At 54.5% G+C, this 27,617-nt stretch overlaps 1 protein-coding gene across 4 annotated transcripts in view; it reads right to left on the reverse strand.

The window, feature by feature from the left end:
• Window positions 1-265: 265 nt before the first annotated feature.
• Window positions 266-27,617, reverse strand: part of PIK3R5 (phosphoinositide-3-kinase regulatory subunit 5) — a 61,995-nt gene continuing 34,643 nt past the window's right edge. Inside the window, exons 1-19 of one of the 4 annotated variants that reach the window (XM_032431926.1) lie at window positions 24,214-24,285; window positions 22,010-22,125; window positions 19,890-19,990; window positions 17,564-17,632; window positions 16,675-16,813; window positions 8,246-8,315; window positions 6,248-6,422; window positions 5,590-5,743; window positions 5,257-5,343; window positions 4,245-4,983; window positions 3,976-4,138; window positions 3,561-3,668; window positions 2,974-3,102; window positions 2,772-2,865; window positions 2,580-2,656; window positions 1,845-1,938; window positions 1,660-1,742; window positions 1,081-1,193; window positions 266-972 (exon numbers count right to left, since the gene is read on the reverse strand). In XM_032431926.1, coding sequence (XP_032287817.1) covers window positions 825-972; window positions 1,081-1,193; window positions 1,660-1,742; window positions 1,845-1,938; window positions 2,580-2,656; window positions 2,772-2,865; window positions 2,974-3,102; window positions 3,561-3,668; window positions 3,976-4,138; window positions 4,245-4,983; window positions 5,257-5,343; window positions 5,590-5,743; window positions 6,248-6,422; window positions 8,246-8,315; window positions 16,675-16,813; window positions 17,564-17,632; window positions 19,890-19,990; window positions 22,010-22,112 — 2,646 coding nt within the window. In that variant the 5' untranslated portion in view covers window positions 22,113-22,125; window positions 24,214-24,285 and the 3' untranslated portion in view covers window positions 266-824. The other 3 variants (XM_032431927.1, XM_032431928.1, XM_032431925.1) reach the window with 3 other exon arrangements.

Raw genomic sequence — 27,617 nt, forward strand, 5'->3', positions numbered from 1 at the left:
GGGCCAGGTGCTTAGCGGACGATTTCTTTTCAACCCCTAAAAGTCTTAGTGCTGAGGATGTTGAGGCTCGGAGAAGCTAATTCACTTCCTTCTGGTCACTGAGCTAGAAGGTAACCGAGCTGTTGAATCTATGCCTGTCCTGTCTCCCAAGGCTCTCAGATCCAGAAATGGGCTCCTGAGAGAATATGTTCCAGGGGCTGAGAGTACACAGGTAAAGTATTAGTGCTGTTTTCCAGAAGACCCAGGGAACTTGTGAGACACGGCGGGGGGGGGGGGGGGGGGGAGAGAGAGAGAGAGAAAGAGAGATGGGGTGGTACTGAAGGTCTGGGAAGAAATTCCTAGTCTTGTTACTACCACCTGAGCCCCAGAGTAGAGGGGACTGAACCCCAGATACAAAGGGCCCCCCAAGATTTTGACAAACTAAGGCGGGGGGTCCAGCCAAGCATTGGGAGAGGAGGCCTAAACCACACCCCAGAGCACCAGAGCCTCAGATCTTTCTAGAAAGGATCCTAGACCACACCAATGGCCGGGGCCTCTGGAGGTCAGCTCATCCATCCCTCTCCTCTCTACCGTGAGGAATCTGAGGGGCAGTGTGGCCAGCCGCCCTCTCCCTAATGCCTGTGTCTTTCCTAAACACAGCCCGAGGGCCCAGAAACCACCAATCCCCTGCCCACTGTCCACTGCAGGGCCCATAGCAGGGCCTGATCCAACAGAGGGCCATCTAGTTCCCCAGAGGGAGCGAGACCCTCGAGGCCACCGTGTGGGGAGGGCCTCCCAGGAGGCTGCCTGCCCAGGGCTTCCTGTCCAGGCTGGTGAGGGTCCCACTAGGGCAGAGCTCCACTGAACGTCATGATGGGCAGGCAGAGGAGGGAGCAGAGGTCCGGCGGGGCCTGGGCTGGCGGGTCCGGGGTCCTCTGGGGTTGGGGGCGGAGGCTGCTCTTCTCTGGCTTGTAGCAAGGTGAGACCTCACACCTGTGGGGCAGGCGGGAGTAAGGGCAGGCCCCCCCATCCCTGCAGCTCCTTCCGGGGTTCTAGCACACGGCGCAGAGGCGGGCCCCTTCCCTGGGCCCCCCTTCCTACCGGACCACACTCTGCAGGATCTTCCTCTCATCCTGGTCCAGGCACACGGCAAAGGGGCAGCCATTGGAGCCGATGATCTGCACCTTGTCCACTTTGATCTGTGACGTGCTAATCTGGAAGCAAGGCCCCCATCAGTCCTCCCCGATCCCCGGCCCCAGAACTGCCAGCCCTCGGCGGCTCTCTGCCTCAGGCCACCCCGGCAGCGGCTCTGCGGGACTGACGGCCAGCTCCGGCGAGGGTCCGGCAGCCTCCGTGAGGCCCTGCCTCCTCTCCGGCCTCCACCCTCCCTGAGTCTGGAAGAAACAAGGGCTCCCAGGAGAAGTTCCCACGGCCCCACTGTGAGGCCCCGGGTCCCCGACACGGAGCCGTTCTGCGCGCACCCAGGGCTCCCCCGGCTGCCCGCCAGAGCCTTTGCACGCAGACACATCCGCCCGTAGGGCACCCCACAGCGTGTGCACCCCAAACCGCACCCCCGGCCCGCCTCTCCTCCCCACCCGCACCCGCGCATGCGCGCACACAGGCGCCCACCCGCGCCAGGGTCTCCGGAAGGTACGACGGCGGAGAGGGGGGCGTCTTTACCTGGTTGAAGCCCTTCTTGGACTTGGGGTTCTGCCTTTTCACCACCTCTGTCAGGTTTAGCGTCAGGGCCTCCATGCTGGAGTCTGAGGGGCAGGGGCGGCTCAGGCCAGGCTCGGGGCCCCGCCGTCCCGTCGCGCCCCCCCCCCCCCCGCCCCCCCGCCCCCCCCCCCCCGGCGCCCCCTCCCCTAGGTCCTCCTGCTTCCGGCAGGCCTTGCTGAGATTGACGGAGGTGCACACCTTCTCCATGTTACTCCAGCGGCTTCGTCCACTGATGGCCCCCTGGAAACGCAGCCAGGCCCTCTCAGCCGGAGGCCCCCGGGGCCCACCAGCCACAGGGAGCTGCCTGCAGTCGGCGCCCCCCGGGAAGCTCTCACCGGCTCGCTTCCGCACCAAGAGCCCTCCGACTCCCGATCCCCTATAGACCTTGATGACTCCGCGGAGGAGCCTTAAGTCGCTGGCCTGGTCCATGGATCTGAGGGCACGAGAGCTCGGAGCACCCGCGCCCTCTGGTGGGCTCATGGGCGCCCCTCCCACACTCCGGCCCCCCAGATCCCCCCTTTCCCTTCCGACACGGCCCCACCTCCCATGTACCCAGCCAGGCACGCCAGCCCCGTGGACGCTGGGCTCTCCCTCACTGTGCCTCTGGACCCCTCACCCTCAGCCCGCAGCCAGGCCCTAACACTTCACGGGAGCTGCTGAGCACATCCAGGTGGGGGGAGAGCACACCGGGGGGAGGGGGGGCGCTTTGGAGGCCCAAGGGGAGAAGGATGTTCACTCCCTCCCCTTCTGTCCAGGGGAGCCTGCTGCAGCCTCCCAGCTTAAAGACTGGGGCCCGGGCACATGCGCGCGGGGCTGACTCTGGGTGAGGACGGGTCAGGAACGGGCCCCAGAGGGACAGGGGCCCCAAGCAACAGCCTCACCTTGCTGTAAATAATCTGTAGTGTTAGAGGGACGGCCTCGCGATCACCATCGATGCCCAGACGCTTGCTGCCAGGACCTGGGCCGCAGGGACAGACCTTCACTCCCTCTGGTTTCCGGTACCCCTCCCAGACCCTGGGGCCGCCACCTCCCGGGCCCCGGCCCCCCCCCCCCGGGGCTCAGGCAGCACCCACCCGAAGCCTTGATGGCCCGCGTGGCGGCAGAGTGACCCAGCTCCAGGGAGTGGATGAAGATCTCTTTCATCTTCTCCCCGGTGATGAAAGTCAGCTGCAGAGGACAAGGGCCGGCGTCAGTGGGGACCTCCCGGAGCGGCCCCCCGCCCCGGGGCTGCTGGCTGCAGGGGTGGGGCGGTGCCTGCGGTGGGGGGGTCCTCACCTCTGTCTGATAGACCTGCAGGAGCACCGGCCGGGCCGCAAAGCGACAGTAATACAGTAGCATGTCCGCCAGGATGGGCAGCTGGGCCGAGGAGCCGTCCAGGGGCCGGGGTTCCGCCTTCAGAGACTGCTGAGGGTGGGCGGCGGAGCCCGGTCAGAGGCACCGGTGGCCAGCGAGCGAGCGAGGGAGCAAGGGAACGTGAGGGCAGGAGACACGGACACACACACGTGTGGAGACTGAGGCAGACCAAGCCAGGCAAGGGGGTGGTGGGATCAAAGCAGGACACACAATGGTCGGGGGACGACCCACAGTCCAGCCTCCGGAGCCCCCTCACCGGACACCAGGGCCACCAGGGAGGGCCCTGGCCGAGCTGGACAAAGCCGGAGGAAGTGAGGAAGGGGGCTGAAGCCTAAGGTCCCCCGGACCCTGCTGGGACCCGCCGTGACACTGCCCTCAATTTGGGCTCAGTCGCACTTCTCACCCCGGTCCTCCCTGGAGGCCTCAAGCTGGATCCCCCGAAACCAGGGCCTCCGAGCAGCGCCGTGAGACTGCAGTCGGTGCCCCCCGCCCCCCCGGGGGCCACTCACCTGGCACAGGACTTCAGGGGGCAGGTGCATGAGGCCCAGCACGTTGCGCTCATACCAGGGGTCGAGCATGCCGAGGTAGTGGGAGATGTCATTGGTGCTCTCCAGCTCCTGGGGCAAGGGGCGAGTCATTCCAGCCCCCCGGGGCCCCAGATGGCATCTGCAGCCCCAACCATAGCTCCTCCCGGCCCTGAGAGAAGTCTGTGAATCTTTAGTCTGTGTCGCACAGCAAAGCGCCGCCCCCACGTGCAGGGCAGGAGCTGCTCCCAGAGCGAGGCTCAAGCGGGAGAAGGCGACTGCAGTCGCCTAGACACGGTGACTGCTCTTGGCAACTTCTCACCAGCCCCCGTCGGGTCACCGGACCTGCAGATGCCCACTCTGCGCCCCCACTGCATGTGGCCCGGGGCTGGGGACATACCGCAGGGCTGGGGTGCCTCGGGGAGTCTGTGGGGGGTGGGGGCGTCTGGCTGGCAGGGGGGGGGCAGGCGCTGGAGCCGGTCCCCTGGCTTCGCTTCACGGGCACGTAGAAGAACTGAAGCTTGAAGAACCGTGTGAGGAGCGGGCGGTTGTTCTCCAGCTGCCTGGTAAAGAAGAAGGCGAGGAGAAGAGTGGTCCCTCTCGGACCCTCAGCCGCCCCACCCCGCCGCCCCCCCAGGGCAGAGCGAGGCCCCCGGGTCCGGCTCCTACCGCAGGTTGCTGTAGGCCCGAGCCACCTTCCCCGAAATCCGATCAGAGCCGAAGACCACGACGCGTAGTGTGGACGCCTTGGGGTCCTCGTCCCCGCTCAGGAAGGGCCGTCGGCGCTGGTGCCGCGAGGCGGGGACCAGGAGCCAGCTGGGCAGCTGGGCGCTGAGCTTGGGCTGGGGCAGGGAGCGCGAGCGCTGGGCCCGCGTGGGGGGCGGCGGCGGCAGCAGGCCGTCCAGGGGGCTGCAGAGGCTCCCCGCGCGCCGCAGCGGCAGGCTTGAGCCTGAGCCCGGGCCCCCCTCCAGGCCCCGGGAGTCCCTCCGCAGCACCAGCTGGCTGGTGCTCTTGAAGAGTTTATAGATCCTGTTGAACTTCTGCCCAGGCCTGCGGTGGCCCCGGCGCTCCTGGCCGCCCAGCCTCGTGGGCCACTCGGAGGAGCTCTCCTCGCTGTCCTCCACGTAGCCGCTGTCCATGCCGTCCGAGAGGCCCGAGACGAAGGAGGTCAGCAGCTGGGGGGAGAGGGTGGGCCCCGAGGCCTGGGACGAGGCGAGGGACAGGGTGGAGTCGTGGAAGACCGCCGAGCTGGTGGAGAGCACTGAGTCCCTCTGGGCACAATGCCCGTCCGTTTCCAAGTCCTCCTCCTCTTCCTCCTCTTCTTCCTCCTCCTCCTGCTCCTCATCGTCCCCCAGGATCCCTGGCTGGAGCAGCTCCTGTTCCTTGAGCAGGATTTCCTGCAGGATGTCTGCAGGGAAGCCAGGGGAGGCACCATCTGGGCATCTGGGTCCTTGAAACCCCTCTTGCACCCCCTCGGAAGGGGCGACAGGCTCAGACCAGCCGGAGGAGGAGGAGGGCGAGGGCAGAAGGAGGTGAAGTGCAGCCCAGGACTCGAGCACCACCCCCTGCTCTGCTTAGAGCCTGCCCAGGCGGCAGGGGGCAGGACCAGGAAGCAGCATCCCCCCCCCCTGCCCCAAGGGGTGCGGGGTGGGCGCCACGAGGGCCCCAGCTGGCTGCTTACCGAAGCTGTCCTGGTTCCAGCTGTATGTGTGACACCTGGCGACAGGGATGGGGATGGTGCGGAGCTGGCCAGGTTGGGCAGTGTCTGCTAGAACAGGGGGACAGGGGGTGAGGGCTGGAAGGCGCTCACAGAAGAGACCAGCGCCGGCCACACAGCTGGATGGGGCTGGGGCCGAGTGGGAAGCTGGCCAGCCTCTTTCCGCCCTCGGGGGTGGTGGAGCACCCGGATGAGGAGAGCCTGGGTCCCCCACGGGCGGTGTGGGGCAGCACCGCTGGCCGACTTGGACTGCTCACCCCCCGGGGAAAAGGCACCACGCTCTCCCAAGAGGCTCACCTAACACGCCAGGGAAGCCAGCTTTCTGTCCCACCGCCTGCAGCCTGGTCCTGAGCCACTGCCGGGCCTCGGCTGCGTCCCCGATGCCAGAAGCTAGCTCCTGAGCTTCCGCAGTCTCCGTGAAGATGTCTTCGAGCTCGGCCAGGCTCTTGGACTGAAAGGCCAGGAGGAGATGGGCTCACCCCCCCGAACCAAGGCTTGGCTGCCCGACTCCTCAAGCTCCTAGGGGCTTCCTGATGGCGGCCGTGGCCCATCTCCTCCCCTGCCTCGGCACCCACCTCCCCCCCCACCTGGCCGGGGCCTCCCCAGGCCCCTCTTCTCAGGAAGTGGTCGCGAGAGAAAGGCCCAGAGCCAGGGCACTGCCGAGTTGGGGGAGGGTCCTTCACAGCTCCCCACCACGTCCCAGACTGGGGAGGGGGCTGTCCAGGGCCACAGAGCTAGTAGAAGTCAGGTCTTCCAGCTTCCCTCTACAGCCTGTTCCCAGCCCACCCAGCCCATGCCATCCTCAGAGGCTCCTGCCCAGCCCCCTGCCCAGGCTGCCACCCACCTCTGTCGGGATCCAGTGCCACCGAAACCTCTCAGTGTGGCCAGCCCTCCAGCCACTACCCTGCCACGTCAGCCACAGTGACGCTAAGGCCCCGGGGCCCCAGGCACGTACCTGCAGCCTGCCGTGCAGCCCCGGGAGGTCACAGTGGGCCCCGAAGGTGGCCTGGAAAGCGTGCAGGAGCAGGGTGGTATAGGCGCTGTGGGGCGAGTGCCCGGGCGTGCTCAGCTTGTTGGCCACAGCGAGGAACTCAGCCTGCACCTCCACTGGGTTCAGCAACAGCACGGTGCTGGGGACACAGAGGGCAGGCTCTGGGGGGGTGGGGACAGCACAGCCCCTCACTCTGGCGCCTGGCGGAGCTGCTGAGCCCCAACCCCCCTGGCGGCTGAGGCCAGGAGAGAGGCAGGGGGCTGGCTCAAGGGTCCCAGGTCCAAGTGCAAAGCTTACGGTCTACTCCTGAGTATTTTTCAGCCAGTGTTTTCAAAGGGCCTTTTGAAAGCGGGACTTCATTTTTACAAAAGGAATTTCACCTTAATTTTTATATCAACATTTTTCCTACAGGACATCGGAATGGATGGAAGGAGGACTCAAGAGAACTGCCCTCTCAGCGGAGGTGACTTGGAGCTAGGGGCTCATTTTGCAGGGGGGAGGGAGCCGGGCAGCCACATACCTGCATGCAGGCTGGCCTGGAAGTTCAGGCTAGGTGTCAAGGCTGCCTGTGAGTCTGCAGCTCACAGGGGACCCCTTTTCTAACTCCCGAAAGCCATCACCCCAGCTAGCTTGTACGGGGCTGGGAGCGGACTGTGTGCCCAGCCTCCCCCACCCCCGCCTCTCCTCTCCTGGACCCTGGGCTCCCTCTCCGGGCCAGCCTTGACATTCTGTTCATCATGGAAAACTTCAAACAGACCCAAATGTTCAAAGAATCGTGAACCCCCCCAAGGTGTCGATAGCTCAGTTAACAGCCACATGACTGTTCTCACTTCGCCCACATCGGCCCTCCCTCGCTGTGTTTTCTCGAAGTGTGTTGGAGACATCACAATATCCCAGCTGTAGAGACTTTGGTGTGAGCTGCTTGCACTGCCCCCCGCCCCCCCAGGCTCCGTGCAGAGAAGCAAGGTGAAGGCGGCCCTCCTGTCCCGTCTCTGCGGAGGGCCGCCCCGGGTCAGGGCCCCCCGGACGGGACTGGGCTCTGTCAGAGTCCCCATCCTATAGGGGGGAAACTAATGTTGATTTCTCTATTTGTCAGAAAAAGGGGACAGGCTTGCACAAGCCGTCCCTGCCTGAGCCACTGTCCTCCACTGCGTGCTTGCTCACTCCTTCCACGTACGTGTGCTGAGCTCCACTGTGTGCAGGACGAGACCAGCCAGGCGCATGCCCTCTCCCTGCATGCCTTCTCGGCACGCGTGTTCACCTAAAACTCATTTCAGTTCTGTGTGCATGTGCGTGTGCGTTTGTGTGTATATGAACGTAGGCTTTCATATAAAATGCATTGTTTAGGGGTGCTTGGCTGGCTCAGTTGGTGGAGCATGCCGCTCTTGATCTCAGGGTCGTGAGTTCGAGCCCCACAGAACTCGGGCATAGAGATTACATAAAATAAATAAATAAATAAAAATAAAATAACACGCATTTTTTACTGTCGAAAAAAGTTTGGAAAATGCTATTTTAGTAACAGACAGAAAGACACCGTAGAAAGCACGTGGGCTTTTGAGTAAGACTGAGGCTTAAATCCTGGCTCAGACGCTTACTAGCTGTGTGACCATCGGGAAGTAAGACCCGGCCTCTCTGACCTCCAGTTTCCCCATCTGAAAAGTGGGGGCAAAGTGAGGTCATGTGTGCCCAGGACCTGGCATGATCGGTGCAGGTGGTTTTTAACGTTTGTTGTTTAAGTTTCTGAGCCATTTAGAACTCGGAGGAAAACCCCTCCGCCCAGAGAAACAACCTTATGTACAAAGCATCACCAACTATTCCAAGGCGTTCCTGGTCCTCTCGAAGACTGTTTGTTGGTGGCTGGGGCGGGGGGGTACAGTGTTGGAGGGAAAACCAGATGCATGGGGCTGGGAGGGGGGACGGTGTGGGTGTGGGGATGGGGGAACCCCCCTCAAGAACACTCACACGGTGGAGCTGCGGTGACTTCTAATGGGCAGGCCCTGCTCGGCCCTCACCAGTCGCTGGTAGGTGATTCCTGTTGCCAGAACAAACGAGAGTTGGTAGGTTTATCTGCAACTTCAGCAGTCATGGCCTTGGGCCTCCCAGTGGCCCCGCACCGGCCAGCGACGCTGCCCCCCCCCACCGCCCGCCATGAGGCTCAGGCCCTGTGCAGCTCTGCTCCCCACAGACGGTGGGTGCAGTACCCGAGGCTTTAGGGTGGCCAGCCTGCGGCTGCCCAGGGGTTCCCTGACCCTCTCTCGGCTCCCCCGAGGGTGTGTGGGCCTCCAGCTCAGTCTCCTCCAGCCCTCTGAGCCTCTGCCCAGCTTCCCACTGGCTCTCAGGGCAGCTCGCCCTCCCTGCTGCTGTCCCTCCCAGGCTGAGCCCTGCCTCTGCCCCCAATAAAAAAGTTAACCTTATGTCTATTTTGATAGGAAAGTCCCTGAAACTGGCTACCGCTATCAGGACCTGGGACGCCACCTGGTGGCCACTCACATGCATGACCGAGGCGAGCTCCCCTCCCCACCCCCTGCAAGCCCCCCAGGGAAATGCTGTCGTGCAGACTTCGCTTGCTCAGTCTTCTCCTGACCCTCCTGTCTGTGGGATGGCTTCCAGCTCTGCAGAGCCACCAGCTCTGGGGGGGAGTGAAGCGAGACCTTCCATCTCGCTCCTTCACTGCCCTCCCCACGGTCACGACAGGACCAGACCCGCTCTGCCACGCCACTCTTCCTGGTGGGCCACATGCAGCAGAGACTTGTGGGCATCCACCCAACACCCATCCTCCTTCTTTACCAAAGGGACCCTGGGCACAGGGCAAGAGGTCACATTTCTCAACCTCCCTTGCAGGGGTTGGGTGGGGCTCCTGGAACACGCCTTTCTGCAACTCCCGCTTTCCTCCTTTCTGTTAACTGGAATAGGGCCATGAAAGCCGGAGCTCCTGCAGCCATTAGACCACGAAGTGGCATCAAGACCGATGTTTCCTGCTAAGGATGGTGGCGCAGAATAAAAGGAAAGGGCTGGTTTGGAATGTTAGTGGGACTCCTGTGCCCACTGTGGACTGCCTTCCACCGGATTTTTTTTTTTTTTAATAGAAGGAAAAAAATAAACCCTTATGAGTTTCTACCAGCCTTATACTGGGGGGGTTTCTGTTATGGGCAGCCAGCTTACTACTTTTTTTTTTTTTAATTTTTTTATTGTTATGTTAATCCCCATACATTACATCATTAGTTTTAGATATAGTGTTCCATGATTCATTGTTTGTGCATAACACCCAGTGCTCCATGCAGAACGTGCCCTCCTCAATACCCATCACCAGGCTAACCCATCCTCCCACCCCCCTCCCCTCTAGAACCCTCAGTTTGTTTTTCAGAGTCCATCGTCTCTCATGGTTCTTCTCCCCCTCCGATTTCCCCCCCTTCGTTCTTCCCCTCCTGCTACATTCTTCTTCTTCTTTTTTTCTTTCTTAACATATATTGCATTATTTGTTTCAGAGGTACAGATCTGAGATTCAACAGTCTTGCACAATTCACAGCGCTTACCAGAGCACATACCCTCCCCAGTGTCCATCACCCAGTCACCCCATCCCTCCCACCCCACCCCCCACTCCAACAACCCTCAGTTTGTTTCCTGAGATTAAGAATTCCTCATATCAGTGAGGTCATATGATACATGTCTTTCTCTGTTTGACTTATTTCGCTCAGCATAATACCCTCCAGTTCCATCCACATCGTTGCAAATGGCAAGATCTCATTCCTTTTGATGGCTGCATAATATTCCATTGTATATATATACCACATCTTCTTTATCCATTCATCTGTTGATGGACATCTTGGCTCTTTCCATAGTTTGGGTATTGTGGACATTGCTGCTATAAACATCGGGGTGCACGTAGCCTTTCGGGTCCCTACTTTTGTATCTTTGGGGTAAATACCCAGTAGTGCAATTGCTGGATCATATGGTAGCTCTATTTTCAACTTTTTGAGGAACCTCCATACTGTTTTCCAGAGTGGCTGCACCAGCTTGCATTCCCACCAACAGTGTAGGAGGGTTCCCCTTTCTCCGCATCCCCGCCAACATCTGTCATTTCCTGACTTGTTAATTTTAGCCATTCTGACTGGTGTGAGGTGGTATCTCATTGAGGTTTTGATTTGGATTTCCCTGATGCCGAGCGATATTGAACACTTTTTCATGTGTCTGTTGGCCATTTGGATGTCTTCTTTGGAAAATGTCTGTTCATGTCTTCGGGCAGCCAGCTTACTTCTGATCCCACCCCATGATTTCTGGAACAGCGGCTCCCCACTCCTTTCCCTACATCTCCCCCTGTGACTCCATGATACAAGAAATACATTATGTGGTCGTAATGTCCTCTTTCAGTTCCAGGATCCTATCAGGGTCCCACACTGCATGGACTTATTTCTCCTTAGCCTCCTCCGCCTATATCGCTTCCTCAGTCTGTCCCGGTCTTCCGTGATCTTGACCCAAGTGTCCTGATTGGTTCCCGTAGAATGTCCCTCGAATTGGGGTGTCTCATGTCACCCCAGGATTGGAGTGATGCAAGAATCTTTGACAAGAATACCAGAGAAGTGATGTTATGTCCCTCCTAACTACTGTTTTTCAATCATTAAAATCTCTTTCACTGATGTTGTGTCATCAAATACTCAAATTTTTAAATGTTCTCTGTATTTTTTTTTTTTTTTTTTTTGGACAGACCACTTTTGGTCAGTGATAATTAAGACTTTGAAAGGTAAGGAGTAGATTTCAATTATAATGTTTTCCCCTGCCAGTTGCGTCTCTCACTTTGGGTTCTTATCAAAGTGGGACTTGGAACTGGCATCCGAAATGGGTGTAGTCTATAGGATTGAGCTCTTAACCTGTGGGGTCTGCGTTAACTCTGGGTAGCTAGTGTCAGAACCGAGCCGGGTACTGGGACACTCAGGTGGTGTCTGGAGAGCTGGAGAATTCGTGGTTGTCTGGGGTGGGGGGGGAACCTACGCATTTGGTGCAAGAGCGTTCTTTGAGGAAAACCCCTACCTGCTATTCAATGATGCTTGACTTTCCTTCAAGGGATCTACACCTTTTATTCCATAATCAGAGACAAGAAAAGTATGAAATGCAAATGTCTCTGGTCAGTAATGTTCTGAGAGAAACTTACGGCCATTGAAGATTATTCAGAATTCACCTGCCACCAGTTGATGAGCCAAAGTGACCGAATCTAGGTTTGTACCTGCTTCGACAGAAGGTCGAAGGGTCGAAGGCACCAAGTGAAAGGAAAAGCGGCCGAGATTGCCCAGAGAGGAACGTGCTTACAAAATGGCAGCTGGGACAGCCCCGGGTTTTCCCGTCACACACAACTCCCGGCCTATGCCTCCTGGCAGAAAGAGCTTTATGCAAATGTGAGAATAGGTTTCTGGAGTCAAAGGATATGGCTTTCGGGGATCAAACAGATAGGCTCAAGGGGTAGAGCTCTTGTAAGCTCTGTGAGCGTGGCCAAGCTACCTACCTGTCTAGGCTTCAGGTTCATCCTCTGGAAGATGGGAATAAACTATATACCCAAAGGGGTGTTCTGAGGACAGAGGAGACCAACCCTTAGCAGCGGTCAACGCATGGGAAGCCCATGGGAGATGCAAACATCATCAGCAGCATCATCATCATCACCAAAAATTACAGTCCTACTTTTGACAGGGAGGCTCAGAGAGCTTATATAACCTGTCCAAGGTCATCAGCTAGGAAGTGACAAAGCAGAGGTCATACCAAGGCCCGTGTTCCCTCTCTCACACCTGACTCTATAGCGTGGGCAAGACACATTAAACTTCCCTGAGTCTCGGTTTTCACCTGCATGAAATGGGAGGAATATTGCTTTTCCCTCTGCCCAGAGGGGCTGAGGTCTGGGCGGAATGCAATCAGCGTGTGCTTTGGAAACTGTCCTGTGACTCCCGGATGATGCTCACTGTCGCCCCTCACGATTACGGATCTGTTCTTTGCAGGCAAGTACTGTGGTCTACGCAGCTGTGCGGGGGGCTCAGAGCAAATACTCAACAAACATGTGGGCTGAACCCAAGAGGGCTGTGGTGGGCGGGAGCCGGCAGCACTGACCTGAGGCTTCCTGCCACCCCCAGACGAGAGGCGGGGGGCCACCCTACAGGGGTGGAGTCAGGAAGAAGGGGGAGGCCCGAACGCTCGATAACCTGCCCACTTCCTCTGCCCACCCAGCCACATCAAAGCGGGATCAACTGTTTCGCTCGTGGCTACGGCAACCGGCTCCCTAAGGCTCCACGGGTGGAGGGCCCGGCTCCCCAGGTCCCTTGTCACGACCTGTGTCTTCGCTACCACTGCCCAATCCACCAGCGACGTGAAGTCCATGGAGGCCAGCATTAACCCTCACGGTGCTCCGAGAGGGAGGCGTTGCTATGCTGCCATTCTACGGATGAGGAAGAAAAGCTCCTATAAGTGAAATAAAGGTCTGCCACCCCATCACGGCCTCATACCAAGTACTGGTAACCACTACGTGATTCAGCCTCGGCTTCCCCTCCAAGGGCTCATTCCGTGGCCTCCGTTCCAGCCTCCACCCCGCTGCCTCCCTCAGCAGGGAGAACTGGGGATGGGGACACTCTGCAAAGAGGCAAAAATATTCGCCCGTGCGGTAACAGAAGCTCGCTACGGCGCTTTCTAACAAGCCTACTTTGGGATCATGTAGGAAACGGTAATTTAGCTTAATTTACCAGTCGCCCCTGATGAGGGCTGAGGTTCTGCGAAGTGAGAGGTGAACCCATGGGTGTGAGACGATTGAAGGGATTTTTGTTCGGTGGAAAAGTGCACCCCATAGGTTACGGCGTTACCCCCCTCTACGATATTAACTCATTTCGCATCTAATTCTGCAATCTTACTCTGGCTTATCGAGAAACTTCTATCAGGCTCTCATACCCTCCTTTAAACCAGCTCTGCCATCTCGCCGGTTCCGTCGGTAACGAGCTCAGCGTCTTTGATGAAGACTCGCTACATGTTCATCCGGGTGAGGGTGGTTTTTTTTTTTAACTGTTTGAAAGTAACTGATGTGCGAAAGGGTCCGTGATTTCCTATTTCGGTTCTGCTTTCCCTGGAAGAGGATGAGTTGATAGCACAGGCAGTCTCTCCACCCGGGTGTTGGCCTTCTTCATCACCGGGACATCTGAAGTGTCACACGGTCCCCGGGGCAATGTCGAGGGGAAGGCTCTCAGCAGCGAGTGACCGGGCTTCCTGGGGTCCTCTACTCTGAGTGCAAGAGCCCTCATCCCATCAACGGCTCCCATTGTTGCTCTGCCTGGTTCTTGTCCCCCAGGCTTGGAAGGCCGCCGTCCCAGTGTCAGGCCCTCACCCTCCACAGCCCGCCCTCCATGCTCACTGGGCTGCCCAGAACAGAGTCCCCGCTCAGCTGCCCGCCCCCCAAATATCTCAAGGCATAGCGTGCATTCAGTGGAGAAGAGCCAGCTGGTTCTACCTGACATTGGGAGGCGGTCTCCCCGCGTGCAGGTGACAGCCTCCCCCAGCCCTACATCTCCCACCCGTACCCATTTCAAAGTAAGAAAGAGTCACTTGGATCTTTGCTTAGCCACTGAAGGCCCCGCCAAGGTATCTGCAGTTTGAATCCTTTCTGCCTACATTATAGAAGGGAAGAAAAGCTTCGCCTTCTTGTTAAAGGAATTCTGGTCACCAGCGAGAAGCCCAGACGCAATGCAGACCCGTTGGTTTGGGGGAGGAGTTGGAAGGAAGGGAATGGAAGAGATTAACCCTGAACTGGCTGGTTCACCTGGCGCACCTTGCAAAGTTAAGACTGGCAAACTGTCTATTCATCACGTGCCTGAGCACCTGTCCTCGTCCAGCACCTTCTCCTCGGGGCCTCCTGGTTTTCTAAATTCTTGCACCCAAGTCTCTACCACGCAGTGAGGTCCCAGGAACAGGTGGGCTTTGGGGCCGGCCAACCCTAACTTGTGCCGGGCCCTGCGCCTTTGTAACCGCAGACGGCTGATTGGTGGGCCCACAGATCAGCGGATTGGTTGGCAGGAGACGGATAAGCTGATTGGTTGGGAGAAGACAGACCCACTGATTGGCTGGGAGGAGACAGCTAGGCTGAATGTTTGGGGGAGGACAGCTCAGCTGATTGGCTGGGAGGAGACATATCAGATGATTGGGGAAGGAAGTCAGGAATCCCTGCAAAGGAATTTACACACACAGCCGCAGTCCTGAGCTCTCTAGGGTTCTAGCAATTGTTGGGGAATAAGATTTGGTACTCCGGTCCTGTGTGTGTTCAATGTGTATGATGAGAACTAAGTGCTGTGGGCACTAAACAGGGTCTGGTACCTGTACAAATTTTAAAAGAGAAAAAAAAAAAAAAACCCCAAAAATGAGATTTATAATATACATAGTATTCTGGGGACCTGCTTTCTAACTCAGCAAGTGACTCGACATCTTTTGCCCTCGGTACCTCTGTATCTATATCTTTAATGATTGAATAGCTATATAAAAGCTTTAAATTTTATGCTCTCAAATCTGTCAGCCTTATCTTTTATCATTTTTGCCTGGGGGAGGGGGTGGCTGTTTGGTATCTCTTCTCTACTCTAGGTGGTTCATGTAACCTACTTCTCTTCTATTACATTCGTGGTCTCGTTTTCCACACTTCAACTTTTAATCTACCTGAAATTTATTTTATGTTTGAGACAGAACTCTTAATTTTTTTTTTTTTTTTTGAGATAGAACTGTAACTCAGTTTTAATGGTCTTTCAATGGTCCTGATACCATTTATCAAATGACCGATTTGATTCATCACTGGTTTCAGGATGCCACTTGGTCATATAACAAATCTTTATATATTTAACCTGTTTCTAGCCATTCTATGTTGTTCCATTAACTTACCTATTCTTATACCAACAGTGCACTATTTTATTTTTTTTATTTTTATTTTTTTAAGATTTTATTTATTTATTTGAGAGAGAGAATGAGAGACAGAGAGCACAAGAGGGAAGAGGGTCAGAGGGATCAGGGAGCCCAATGCGGGACTCAATCCTGGGACTCCAGGAGCCGAAGGCAGTCGCCCAACCAACTGAGCCACCCAGGCGCCCCAAGAGTGCACTATTTTAATATCTATAGCCTTATAGTTATAGTTACAACCTTCAAAGACCTAGTATGGGAAATACCCCATTCTTCTCCTGTAAGAATGCATCAATACATACATGATAAATGCATAAATAAATGTTACTGGAGAGCATTTATTCTTTCAGACAGACTTTATCTATTTTGGTAAATTTTAAAAGATATGGTTGGTATTTTTTTTATCACAGTTGTATTTATTTCTATAACACCTGCTGTTACTACAATACTGACTCAGTCTGGCAACACATCTCTTAAATTATTTATCCTTAAGTTTGTTTCTCTATGTAGGTAATTCACATATCTCTTTACTTCTTTTATATGTTTAGTTGCTATTACAGATGTTTTTTTCCCCCCATCACTATGTTCCCTTACTGGTTAATGCCATTAGCTACCTGTTTACTAGGTCTGTCAGTTCTTTGGGTGATTCTGTTAGTCTTGACAGATAAGTAATTGTTTGATCTCTGCATAATTACAATGTTATCTTCTCTGGAAGAAGAAATATTCTTTATTTTTGCCTTTTTGCCTAGGCAAAATCCCCATAAGCACAAGGAGGAAGGTTACTGACTTAAATGGAAATGCCTCTAGCATTTCACGGTGGGCTGTTAAGAAGAATACTGCCACGTGTTAATAGTATCCATATATTAGAAGGGTTTTGAATATTAGGGATGGATGTTGACTTTTATTAAATGTGTTAAGGGCATCTATCAGGATGTTTATGTGACATTATTTCTTTGAGCTACTGACATTGATGAATTACTCTCTCAGGCCACCTTGCCGTAAATCTTACCTACTTAGGTTTTCTCTTGCTCTAGAACAGTTTGCTGGGCCCTCATTTTCGTATTTATTAGAGCACTTGCAATTTTTCAAGAATTCCTCCTTTCCAGACCCCACGTGTGAAAACTTGGCCCCAGGCCCTTGTCCATACCTGTCATGGCGCCCATCAACCCGTCCATTCCTAGCCCCGGTCACTCCCCTGACCAGAACTGAATCGATCCACACACGCGTTTCCCCATTTGCTCCTGAGGCAAAGAGGACAAGCAAAGGCCTCTTGTCAGGATTGTGGGGGCCCCTCTGTCTGACCTGGGCAGTCTCGGAGACCCTTTGGCAAGCCAGAGCACAGGCACAGACCATGCACTGGGGTCTCCTTGCCTTGAACCCCTGCTCAGCTTCCCCTAAGAATTCCTCCTTGAGTTACCGCCTGTGTTCACTTCTGTCAGCCATTGGATCCTTTGTGCACCATGAAGGCCCCATGCGCCTGCCACACCAACACTCACCTGGGGCCTTGAGTTCAGCATCGATGAAGGTGAGCAGCTCCTGGTAGATGCTGCAGTACGGGACAGGCCAGGTTAGGAACCGGTGGTAGGTTCTGGCTGCTTTCAGAAGGAGATCTGAATCGGGTGGGAAGTGTGGCGTCTGGATGGAAAAGGGAGCAGCGAGCAGAGAGGTCTGGGTGAGAGAGAGCTCACTGATATTCCAGAACAGACCCTGCTCCTTTCTGGAACGTGCCACAGAAGGCACTCTGTTCCTGGCGGCAGTTTGTCCCGGGACAAGGTCAGAAAGAACCGGAAGTTACCACTGGGAGTGAGTTACGGATGGGCAAGATGGCACCCGGGGGGCCCCTCTACCTTAAGGGCCATGTTTTCACCACACATAATACCCAATACGTAAGAGCGCCTCTCTGAAAAGCTGTCACCGGGGAGGTCAGTCTAATGGTGCCATTGCTACCACTCACTTGGGGGAGTGGTCTTCAGTGCCTGAACCACCTGTATTTACACATCCCCACGGGAGGCAAAGGTCTATGCTTGGAAGTGGACTGGCTCCCGCGTAGGTGCGGTCATTTGGTGCCACCGGTCTGGTGAAGACAGGATGCTCACCCGGGTGAACTGACTCCTGGGGTACAGAATGGGGTGGACCGAAAATCTCTCAGCAGGACCTGTGTCACGCCTCGTGAACAGGCCGGGGACGGCAGGCCCCCACGGGAACCCGGAGGTGCCAGGCACCATGGCGTCCTGCATGGAGTTCTGGAGGCCTCTCACGGGGGCCGCTCGGAAGCCATCAGAGGGCTGACACCCGTTTCAAGGGTCCCGGCTTGTCTCTGGAGGGGTGAGGCCGCCCCTCCGGGGCCCCTCCCACCTCCCCCTGCTGGCCGGCGCTGGAACTTACGCAGAGGACAGTGGAGTAGAAGAGCAGGGCCAGGGGGGCGAGAAGGTCATAGGTGCCCTTCTCTTGGACCTGTGGACAGGACAGGAGAGGAGCGTGAGGCTCATCACAGGTGCAGAACAGAGCAGCGCTTTCTCGTTCTGTCCTTTCTTTTCTTTCTTGCTTATGGGGAAAAGTAATGTAAGCACTAGGCAAAAATTTGGGAAATACAAGTTAAAAAAAAAAAAAAAGCACTCACAATATCCCCCCTCCAAAAGCGACCACAGCTGATGTCGCAACGATTCTCCTGACACCATTTTTCCTCTACGTATTTTCCTCTGCAAACGTGTAAATCATAGTGTGTATATTTTTACTCCTCATGCTTCTTACCTATTATTATTATTACAAATGAATTTCTGTTTTGCTACATCATCTCTAAGACCGCCTTTTCCCCCGCTCCTAGTTATGCAGTTCCTTTTTATTTCTGTTATAAAGATTTTTTTTTAATTTGTGGTATCTTTTTTTTTAAGATTTTTAAATTTATTAGAGAGAGAGAGAGAGAGAGATAGCAACAGAGAGCATGAGCAGTGGGGGGAGGGAGAAGCGGGCTCCCTGCTGAGCCGGGAACCCAACATGGGGCCCGATCCCAGGATGCTGGGATCATGACCTGAGCCAAAGGCAGACGATTAACTGACTGAGCCACCCAGGTGCCCCTGTTGCGTATCTTTTAATTTTATAGATTTTTTCCCTGAAGTCCCGATATTAGAAGTGTTCAGTTTTTTCCCTTATAGGTTTTTGCTTTGGCATGCAAGCACCATGTAAATATTCATATATCTTTTTTCTTCTTTTCTCTGAAGCTTCGTTTTCATAAATGTAAATCTTTAATCCACTTAGAATGCCATCTGCTGTATGGTATGCGCTAGGAAACGCACTCTGAATTTTTCCAAATGTTTAGTCAATTTTCACTAAACCATTTAATAAATCTTACTGATGCAATTTTTTTGTACCTTAAAATTTGTTTATGCCGTTGGACAATGCCCATCTTTTTATTACCTGTGTAATATTTCTTCTGCTAGACCTCCGTCATTTATTAGCTTCATTTTGGACATTTGAGATTATCGTCCAGCTGTTTTAAATCTTTTTGCAATGCACATTACTCTGTGCACATTACCTTTTTCCATAATTTGGATTACTTCTCTAGGTTCGAGTTCAAGAAGTGGGATCAACGGATCAAAGACTATAAACATATTTCTGATCTTTGAAGCTCATTGCCAAGTTGCTTTCCAGAAGGATGGTGCCAATTTTAATATGCCATACTTGTATACAAAAGCACGGGTTTCACTCTACCCTTCCCTGCATTGCTCGTTATAATTTTTTTGCTAATTTGCTAGGCAAAGACTGTCTCATTACAGTTTTAATTTGCATCTGTTTTATTGTAACTGAGGCAACATTTTTTCCATATTTTTTTCCAAGGTCTATGTATTCTTCGGTGCATCATCCCTTTGACCCACCCACCACACTACATACGTGATTTAGAATTCTTTGGTCAACATGCTAAAGGTCTCAGCCCCTTCTGGAACTCGTGGGCGTTGAAGATGCAGAGAAAGTCCCACCATCTGTGCTGGGCTCCACAGGCTCAAATTGAGAATTCTCCTTTTCTTTACCCTGAACAGACCACGTGTCCAATACACCTGCTGCCCCATCCCTTCTATAAGCCCTCCCCTATTGTTACAAGGTAGTTGATATTTGTGTTTATAAAGTAAATACCCCAAAGGTGGTTTAGCTTTTCTGAGTTGGTCTGCTTGTGATCAGGGTCTAACAGCACCAGGTAAATGGTGGGACCAGAACTGGGACCTTGGGCGTCTTGATAAAACAAGACTTTCCAGGGACAGCTGAGACAGTCACATGTCTTCCAACTCATTCATGTATTTAAAAAAAAAGAAAGAAAGAAAGAAAAAAAAAAAAAACACTTAAGAATTCTTTATATGAGAGCCAGCATCCTCTGTAGGGATTCCCAGCTGTTCTGGAAGACCAGCCCAGCTGAGCCTCAAACACACCCCTCTTCTTAGTCATAAAAGCCTATTTATTATGGACCTACTGTTAGACAGGGTCTCAGTTTAATCACTTTTCTCTTCTGTGTCTACTTTTATGGATCTTTTCAAGGAAAGGAATTCGGGAGAGCTTCCCCCCTCCTTTCTAGTCAGAAACCTTCAATCCACAAGCAGTGCTGGAACAGAAAAGTCAGGGGTTCCCAGTGCCTTTGCCAAGCCCCACGCCGGGCCAAGCACCCCAGAACGGACACTCCGTGGGGACCTTTCCCTTGCGTCTTCGGTCCCCGGCCGGCGCTCACCTCTCGGGTTTTCTGCAGGATCTGCTCCAGGAGGATGAGGAAGTGGCCCGGGTCCCTGCTGACCAGCTCCTGCAGGCTCCAGCAGTTGAGACACAGGCCAGCTGGAAAGGCAGAGAGGCGAGTTCAGCTCAGGTTTGGAGAGCAGCGGGAATCCCCGCGGGGATTGCACGGGGGCACTCCTTGCTATAAAGTAAGAGTCTGAGAAAACTCTGGATCAACAGTCATCTCTGTCATGCCTCATCGAGACAAGTGTCTTAGTCCTGCAAGAGACACAGAGATGGGCCGGGAAGCTATGGTTCTTCCACAGCCTCCCCTGTCCCCGCTTTCCCACAGGGGTGCTGGAACCTGCAAGGTGCAGAGAAGGAGCGCAGAGGCAGAGAGTGCTAGAAGGAGGAGGAGAACAGCCGTGGCTCGCGCCGCTCCCCCAGAAGCAAGAGCAAGTCTCTCCCGCCGTGGGGCTTTCCCAGGACTGCCTGGCAGGGGAGCGCAGGAAAGGGGTAAGCTCCATGCCTTCATCTTTTGAAAGCCAGAGTGGGCACTTGGTCATTCTGTAACTTCCCCAGACTTCCTTACTGTGTCGGTCTCTGTTTCCCCGCAGTCAGCAAGGGCAAACCCCTAGAAATTAAAGGGGTGGTCATGGGGGCCCGTGTGTGTGTGCACGCGTGCGCGTAGTGGAGGTCAGAGCAGTAGGGGCGAGGCGGGAAGGGAACCAGCCGTGAGTTTCGTGGAACTTGAGCTCCGCGCACCTGCAGGTGCACCGGCTCCTTCCAAGGTTGGGGAGACCCTAACAGTGTTTTCATGTGGACACGGGGTTTTGTAAAATTGGCCAAAGTCAGATATTTTTGTCTTCTTTTACTTAATGATGCCCCCCCCCCACACACTCCATTCTATAGGCTTAGGCTCCATCAAACCCTAGGCAGGAAGCAAACTACCATTTACTGAGCACCTGTGTGCCGATAAGGTGCTATGCTCTTGTACACTCTGCCCCACGGAGTCTCCCATCCTCCCTTCAGGAAGTGGCCCCTGTTGTCGCTACTCTCACTTCATGGCCGAGGCGGGTGGGGTTCCTGGGAGGTTAAGCGACTTGTGTGAGGTGACAGCAGCCAGAGAGAGGCAGTTTTAATCTAGATCTGTGTAATCCCAAAGACCAAGGAAAGCCTCTCAGAGGAGGTGACACTTGGGCTGAGACCTGGATGAGAAGGAGCTAGCTATGTGCGGTTCTGAGGGAAGAGTTCCAGGCAGCAAGTGCAAAGGTCCTGAGGTAGGAAGGAACCAGGGAAAGAACCAGGTGAGTTCAAGGAGCAGTGGCTACCTATCTCTTGGGATAGTTAGAGAGGCAAGTGAGACATGGGATGTGCACAATCTCAGAAGCATGAGAAATTATTACAAGTAGGCACCAGTCTTCAGAGATGCAATTGCCCCAGCCTGCAGATAAGCCCGTTTCTCAGTCCTGGGAAACATGGAAGCCTCCCGCTCCCTGAAGCTCGGCTGACATTCCCCCTTGTCCTGCAGGGAAAAAGGAGATGGGGTTCTGGAAGGAACCAGAAACCAACTAAACAGAACTCTGGGGGGAGCCATCTACAAATTCTTAGCTGTTCTTTTGGAATCAGCAGCTGTGGTTTTTTTTTTTTTTTTTTTTAAGATTTTATTTATTTATTTGACAGAGAGAGACATAGCAAGAGAGGGAACACAGCAGGGGGAGTGGGAGAGGGAGAAGCAGGCTTCCCGCAGAGCAGGGAGCCCGATGCGGAGCTCGATCCCAGGACCCTGGGATCATGACCTGAGCCGAAGGCAGACACTTAACGACTGAGCCACCCAGGTGCCCCAGCAGCTGTGGTTTCTCTAAGCAGGACCAATACCTTTTCAAGGAGCTGTGCTTCTGGCACATGCAGAGAAAGCAAGATACAGCCCTGAGGAGGAGGAGGAAGATGTCAGGGGAGGACAGACAGACTGCCACATTCTGACGGGCTACTCTCTATCAGGTGCTGTGCTGAGCACCGGCCCACGGGAGGTCCCACACACGGGCCTGGAACCCAAACCTGCGGGCTCTGTATGCGCTCCAGTGCTCGCTGTAGCCCCCGGGGCTTTCTTGGGCCCCACCCCTGCGCCCCCAGACCTACCTGACCAGGAGGTGGAGCAGCGGCTGAGGCTGAGCCCATGTAGGCAGCGCTCCAGGGCATGCTGGATACGGTCCTCCGTGCATGTCGTGGCCCCTGGCTGCATCCTGAGTCATCGCCTGCACGGAGGACAGACGCCGGTCAGCCGGGAGAGCCCCAGGCTGGGGGAGCAAATGGCCTAGCGGAGCGGACGGCAGAGTCCGTGGGCGCTCGCAGCCCAGCTCGATCAGCCCTGCCATAGCTCCGGTGCCCAGAGCACAGCACGGAGGTGGGGAGCTCACAGTCACTGGGGCCCAACAGCACAGCAATGCAGGCAGTGAGGGTCAGGGCGGGACGCGGCGAGGTGGACGGGGGCAGTGGCAATGTCCCCATGAGTGCCCAAGAGAAGCCAGACCCCAGTGGGCAGGAGGACTCCTGGACAAACATCAGAATCACGGGAAGAATGCCCCAGGGGATGTGCCAAGCGTGCTCTCGAGACACAAAAGCCATCCTGCCACGGGCTTTGGCACACTCCCACTTTCCCGCATTCACCCCTTCCAGGCAGATCCAGTCGCTGGCCCGTCAGGCCAGGTCCTGGAGAGGAGCCGAGGAAGCAGTGGTCCAGCTCTGTGGAACTGGGGACAGACCAGGAAACCACAAGCAGAAGCACGGAGCTCAGAGCTGAGCCATGCAAACGACATGCAAAACTGCGAAATCCAAACGCGGACCCAGCTGCGTGACTGGAACCCCTGGCTCGCGGGGGCCCCACGTAGGCAAATCCTCCTACTTCCCCAGCCCGGGAGGAACCACGTACCCGGGGAACCATCAGCCCTCTGTGAGCTGTCCAGCGTCTCCCCACCTCAGTGATGTCCCCGCTGGGCTGTGCTCCTTGGCGTCAGACATTAACACTGAACAGTTCAATAGACCAAGAAAGAAGTCGGCACAGAAGGTGACGCTGTGAAGATGGATGGTGCTGGGGGCAGGCCAAATGGGGAGCCCACACTAGGTCATCAGGATGCCTCCCCAAAGGGACCTTGAAGCCGGACGAGGAATCGAGAAGTGAGGGGAAGAACATTCCAGAAAGAAGAGACAGCATATGCAAAAGTCTGGGTGCAGGGACGAGCCTGCCAAGGACTGAGACACTGGAACAGAAGGCCAGGTCCCCCACCTCCCGGCTGTTGAGGTGGCAGACTGAACTCAGAAAAACCTCTCACTGGGGATTCAGGGCCGTGCATGCTGGGTGTTTCCGTGGGCGGCATCTGGCAGCCCAAAGATGTCCCTGGGCCCTTCCAGGGCAACTTTCCCAGTACACCTTTGGGCCTTTTGTCTGCGGACTCCTCCACGGGTGGCCCAGGCAATGAGTCCAATGCCACTGAGCCAGACGGGGCAGATTCCAAGCTTTCCGGCCCCTGCCTCGCCTGCCATGGGTGTGCGTCCTGGGAACGGACCCTAGTGATGAGGCCTCAGCCTTCTGCCTCCAGTGGAGCCCCAATACAAGACCCTCTCCAGCTTAGTCTTACCCAGACTCAGGGCTACCAGTATCCGTTGCAGAAGCTGGAAGCTCAGGCACCTTCAAAAGGATGACTTTGGGGCATGGATGGTTGGTCGGATGGATGGCATCAACGGACCCTCTGCCCCGCAGGCTGATTTCTCCCCGTGAGCCCCAGGGTGGGTTCTTGGAGGGAGCTCAGATGTTGCCCACCCACCCCTGCCTCAAGTCCTTCATTTCACAGTCCTTCATCGTAGGGAGGGGGAGGGGTGAGAACTAGCCACAAAAGCTGGACCGTAGCTGTTCTGCTGATACTTGGCCCTGGAGGGCTGGGGTGGGGGGGCGGGGAGGAGGGGAAGTTAGCAGTAGGAGGCTGATGGGTAGATCACCTTTGGGGAGGCGGATGGAGAGATGGGTCATCTGTGGCACAGAGAAGTTGGACGACTTGCCCAAGGCCACACAGCGAAGAGGTGGCAAAGCCAGGATAGGAACCCAGGGAGTCTGGTCCTGGCCGCTACAGTGCGCTCTCAGTACAGTCAAGATGCCAGTTACCAGAAGAAAAAGAGAACCAATTCGTGTTCATACCCCCCAAAACGGAGACTCAATTAGCTGTAACGTGATCTTGCTTTAAAAGACCTACCTTCCCAGCTGCTAGGGATCTTGAGCCCCCCACGTCTGTCTACACCAGCTGCCCACCCTCCAGGGAGGGGATCAGGACTCACAGAAGGGCGCTACTCACTGAACTGGGCGATCTCTAGCCTGGAGCAAGGGCTGAACCACACCGACTGGGTTTAAAGTCCCCTCCACCCAGTCCCTGCTGCCAGGGACAATTGGGTTGTGTCACGAGGCAGGCATGAGTCACCCTGCCCTGTTGCGTCCCACTGTAAACACAAGATGCAAATGAATGTTTTCAGCCAACACTGCCTCTGTTGCACTGCTGTCCTTAGGGGTCAGGACACAGTGTCCTGGGGCTTCTGGGAGCAGCCTTCCCAGCACCCTTCCAACGCCTGCCGGCCCACACTCCTTCCCTTCCCCAGGCCCCCGAGACTCCCACCTCCTGGCCTCAGTGTCCCCCGCGGTTCGCTGAAGACAATCAAGACCTTCTCCGCAGATGGGCCAGGTAGCCCCAAGGGCACGGGGCACAGTTCCCGGTGTGCCAGCTCCCCCGCCCCCCGGGCATCCTGACACCATCTAGAGTTTGCCCCAAGCTTTTCTGAGAGGCTGGACTTGCCCAAGGCACTGGGCCCTGGGAGCCAAGGCAGGTAGGAGCCCAGCCGGGGGATGCTCAGATGAGCTGCCCTGGGGGTTAACCCAGTGCCCCGTGGCTCACCACCTGGTCCTTTGGCACCCTCATTTCCGTTTGATGAGTCAGTCATCAGCCGTTTCTTGTGACTTGTCAGCAGAACCCTAGTGGCTTTGGGGTGGAGATGAAGAGGGAAGAAGGTGGCACTCCCTCCCTCCCCAGGGATGATGTCTTTTTTTCAAACACTTGGCAGGCAAGGCCTGGCTTCCCCGAGCACCTTCTAAGAGGAGCGTCTATTGTGAAATCCCAGCTGCTGCCTGCAATGGGAATGCCCCTCACCCACCGGTGGAGTCGTGTGGAAACATTCAACAGCCGGGCTTGCCCCCATCTCCAAGTTCCTCTTCTGAGCCAGTAAGGATGAGTCCTTACTAGGGACCCTGAGCAGAACAGGGAGGCCTGGAGCTGGGGGGGGGGGGGGGGGCAGTGACCGCAGAGGGCACAGAGGGAGACCTCCTCTTCACATGTTGACCTGATCCCATGATGCAAGACAGGATCATCTTCCCAAATGCGCAGGACTAGTCGAAGGTCTGCCTGGGTCCGACTGTCCTGGGCAGCCCCCACATGGGGCAGAGAGGGGTGCTTCTTTCTTGGAGGATTTCTCAAACACTGTGGAATGGTAGGGGTAGAGGGCCTACCTCTCATGGGGGAGAAGCATATACCTCCAGGCTCTGGCCGGCACCCACACAGCTTCCCTGCTGTTCTGGAATAGTCCAGGCCTATGCTTTGAAGCCTTAGTTCCACAGGTGGGAATCACAGAGGCACCAAGGCATGTGGTCCTGCACTGATCCCGCCCCTGTTGGTCCTGCATCACTCCTCCCTCTGCCCCTTCCTATGGTCCCCTGTGGTTTGACCTCCCCTCTCTGGCCCCCGCTCTTCTCCACGTGACTGTTCAAGGCAGAATCTCTTCTGCGACCTAATTTTAAAATTTCTCGCCATCAAAGCAGGAAGGATACACCCGAAACTAAAGATACTGGGGTAAGAAAGGGGTGAAAAGGAGAGGAGAATGAGATGGGGAGGAGGAAAGGCAACACTTCTTTGGGGCTATTTTTAAGGTATCCCTTTGACTCTTAGAACCATAGCCAAGATTTTTACATACCCCAAATTAGAATAACTCAAGTCAACTAGGATTGCGGGGGGCAGGGGGACAAAAATCCAAACAAAACAAAGGAACCCAACTGCATTATAAATGAGTAACATAACCACATTGAAGGGATAGGGGATGAGAGAATTAAACGGAGGAACTTTGGAAAATAGTATTGTGACTGGATACTGTCAGAGGACACGGGAGCCAGCTTGAAGGAGCTTCCAGTGGCCAAAGCCAGGACAATTTTAACGACAAAATAAATAATGAAAGTGTTGGACTATAATTTGTAGAATGAAATAAATACCCATGATTCTACACTCATGTCATAAACAGTTGAAGAAAAGAATAAATAAAGAAGGAACAGATCTTCTTTATGACAGAATACCAACTAATAAATGTGGCCAGAATGAGAAAAATACAAAAATCACCATTAGGCAAACACCACAGTAATAACCATCCTCAGTATGGATGTTAAAATCTCTGGATGAAATTCTGAGAGGGGACAGGATATTTGCATAGTCTCAGAGTATTTCCTCTAAGAAATTAATTGATTACAAGGGAAAAATAATAATTTCACAGTGGAGAAACCCACCACCACCTTAATCTCATGATCAAAGGTAATATTACCAGTAATAAGACATTTCAAGATCCTATCTCCCCTGAAGCATGGAGAGGGACCTAATGTCACTTCTGCAGGATTCTTACCAAAAAAATGCATAACTACAATTGAATCATGAGAAAACATTCTATAACATAACTGCCCAGTCCTCACCAGAATGTCAAGGTCATAAAAGGGAAGACTGAGGAACTGCCACAGATTGGAGGAAATTAAGGAGACACAATGTGGGATCCTGGATGGAATTCTGGAACTAAAAGGAGACGTTAATGGGGGGAAGATGGCTAAAATCCTAATAAGGTCCACAATTTTGTGAGCAGTATTGACCAATGATCATTTCGTGGTTTTGGTAACTGTACCAAGTCACGTGAGTTGTTAACATTAGGGAAAGCTGGGTGGATGGCCTCCATAGTTCTAAAACCCTTTCCATAGCCTTACATATCCTTTGAACATACTTCCAGGTAGTTATTCAATGCCTTGCTGTCCTTCATTACCCTGTTTCAAGTTCCCACTTCACGTGTGGTCACAGTTCCTAGTTACTGGTGGGTGAGCCAATGCAGGGCTAGCTGCCTCCCCACTAATCCAACGTTCCTCAACTAGGGTGGAGAAACTCTGGGGCTCTTGGAGGGTCTCTGAGGGCTCTCTGTGAGAATAGTTAAACTGTGTTTTCATTTTGATGGCAATCTAGAAGTCAGTAGTTAGTATATTTTGGAGCACATTGATGACACCTATGACCAAATGTTACCATAAAAAGTCGAAGCCTGGTTTGCATTTGAGACCATCGCCTAAAAGGACAGGGCATGCAAGGTGTGTTCTTGGGGTCAACTAGGGATCAAGGCTGCACAGAATGAGTTGATGGAAAATGTTTAGTAAGAGGAGAAACACTTATATCATCTGAGGAGAAACCAGAATGTAAATTAATGAAAAATGTTTTTAAAAAGTAGTGGCATTCAGTAAATGCTATCTATTAGCTATCAGTGTGCTTTCTTCGCATAAACAATTCTATGGCCCAATTCCAGATAGCTTTGAGACTGGGCCAAGAAATAAAACACTCCCTGGATGATTCTGCTGCAGTCAGGCTTGAAAAGTAATGTTTTCTATTATTCAAAGACACACACGTACTAGACTATTTGACTAGGA

Source organism: Phoca vitulina, unplaced genomic scaffold (assembly GCF_004348235.1).
Source record: "Phoca vitulina isolate PV1807 unplaced genomic scaffold, GSC_HSeal_1.0 scaffold47, whole genome shotgun sequence".
Classification (NCBI taxonomy): Eukaryota; Metazoa; Chordata; class Mammalia; order Carnivora; family Phocidae; genus Phoca; species Phoca vitulina.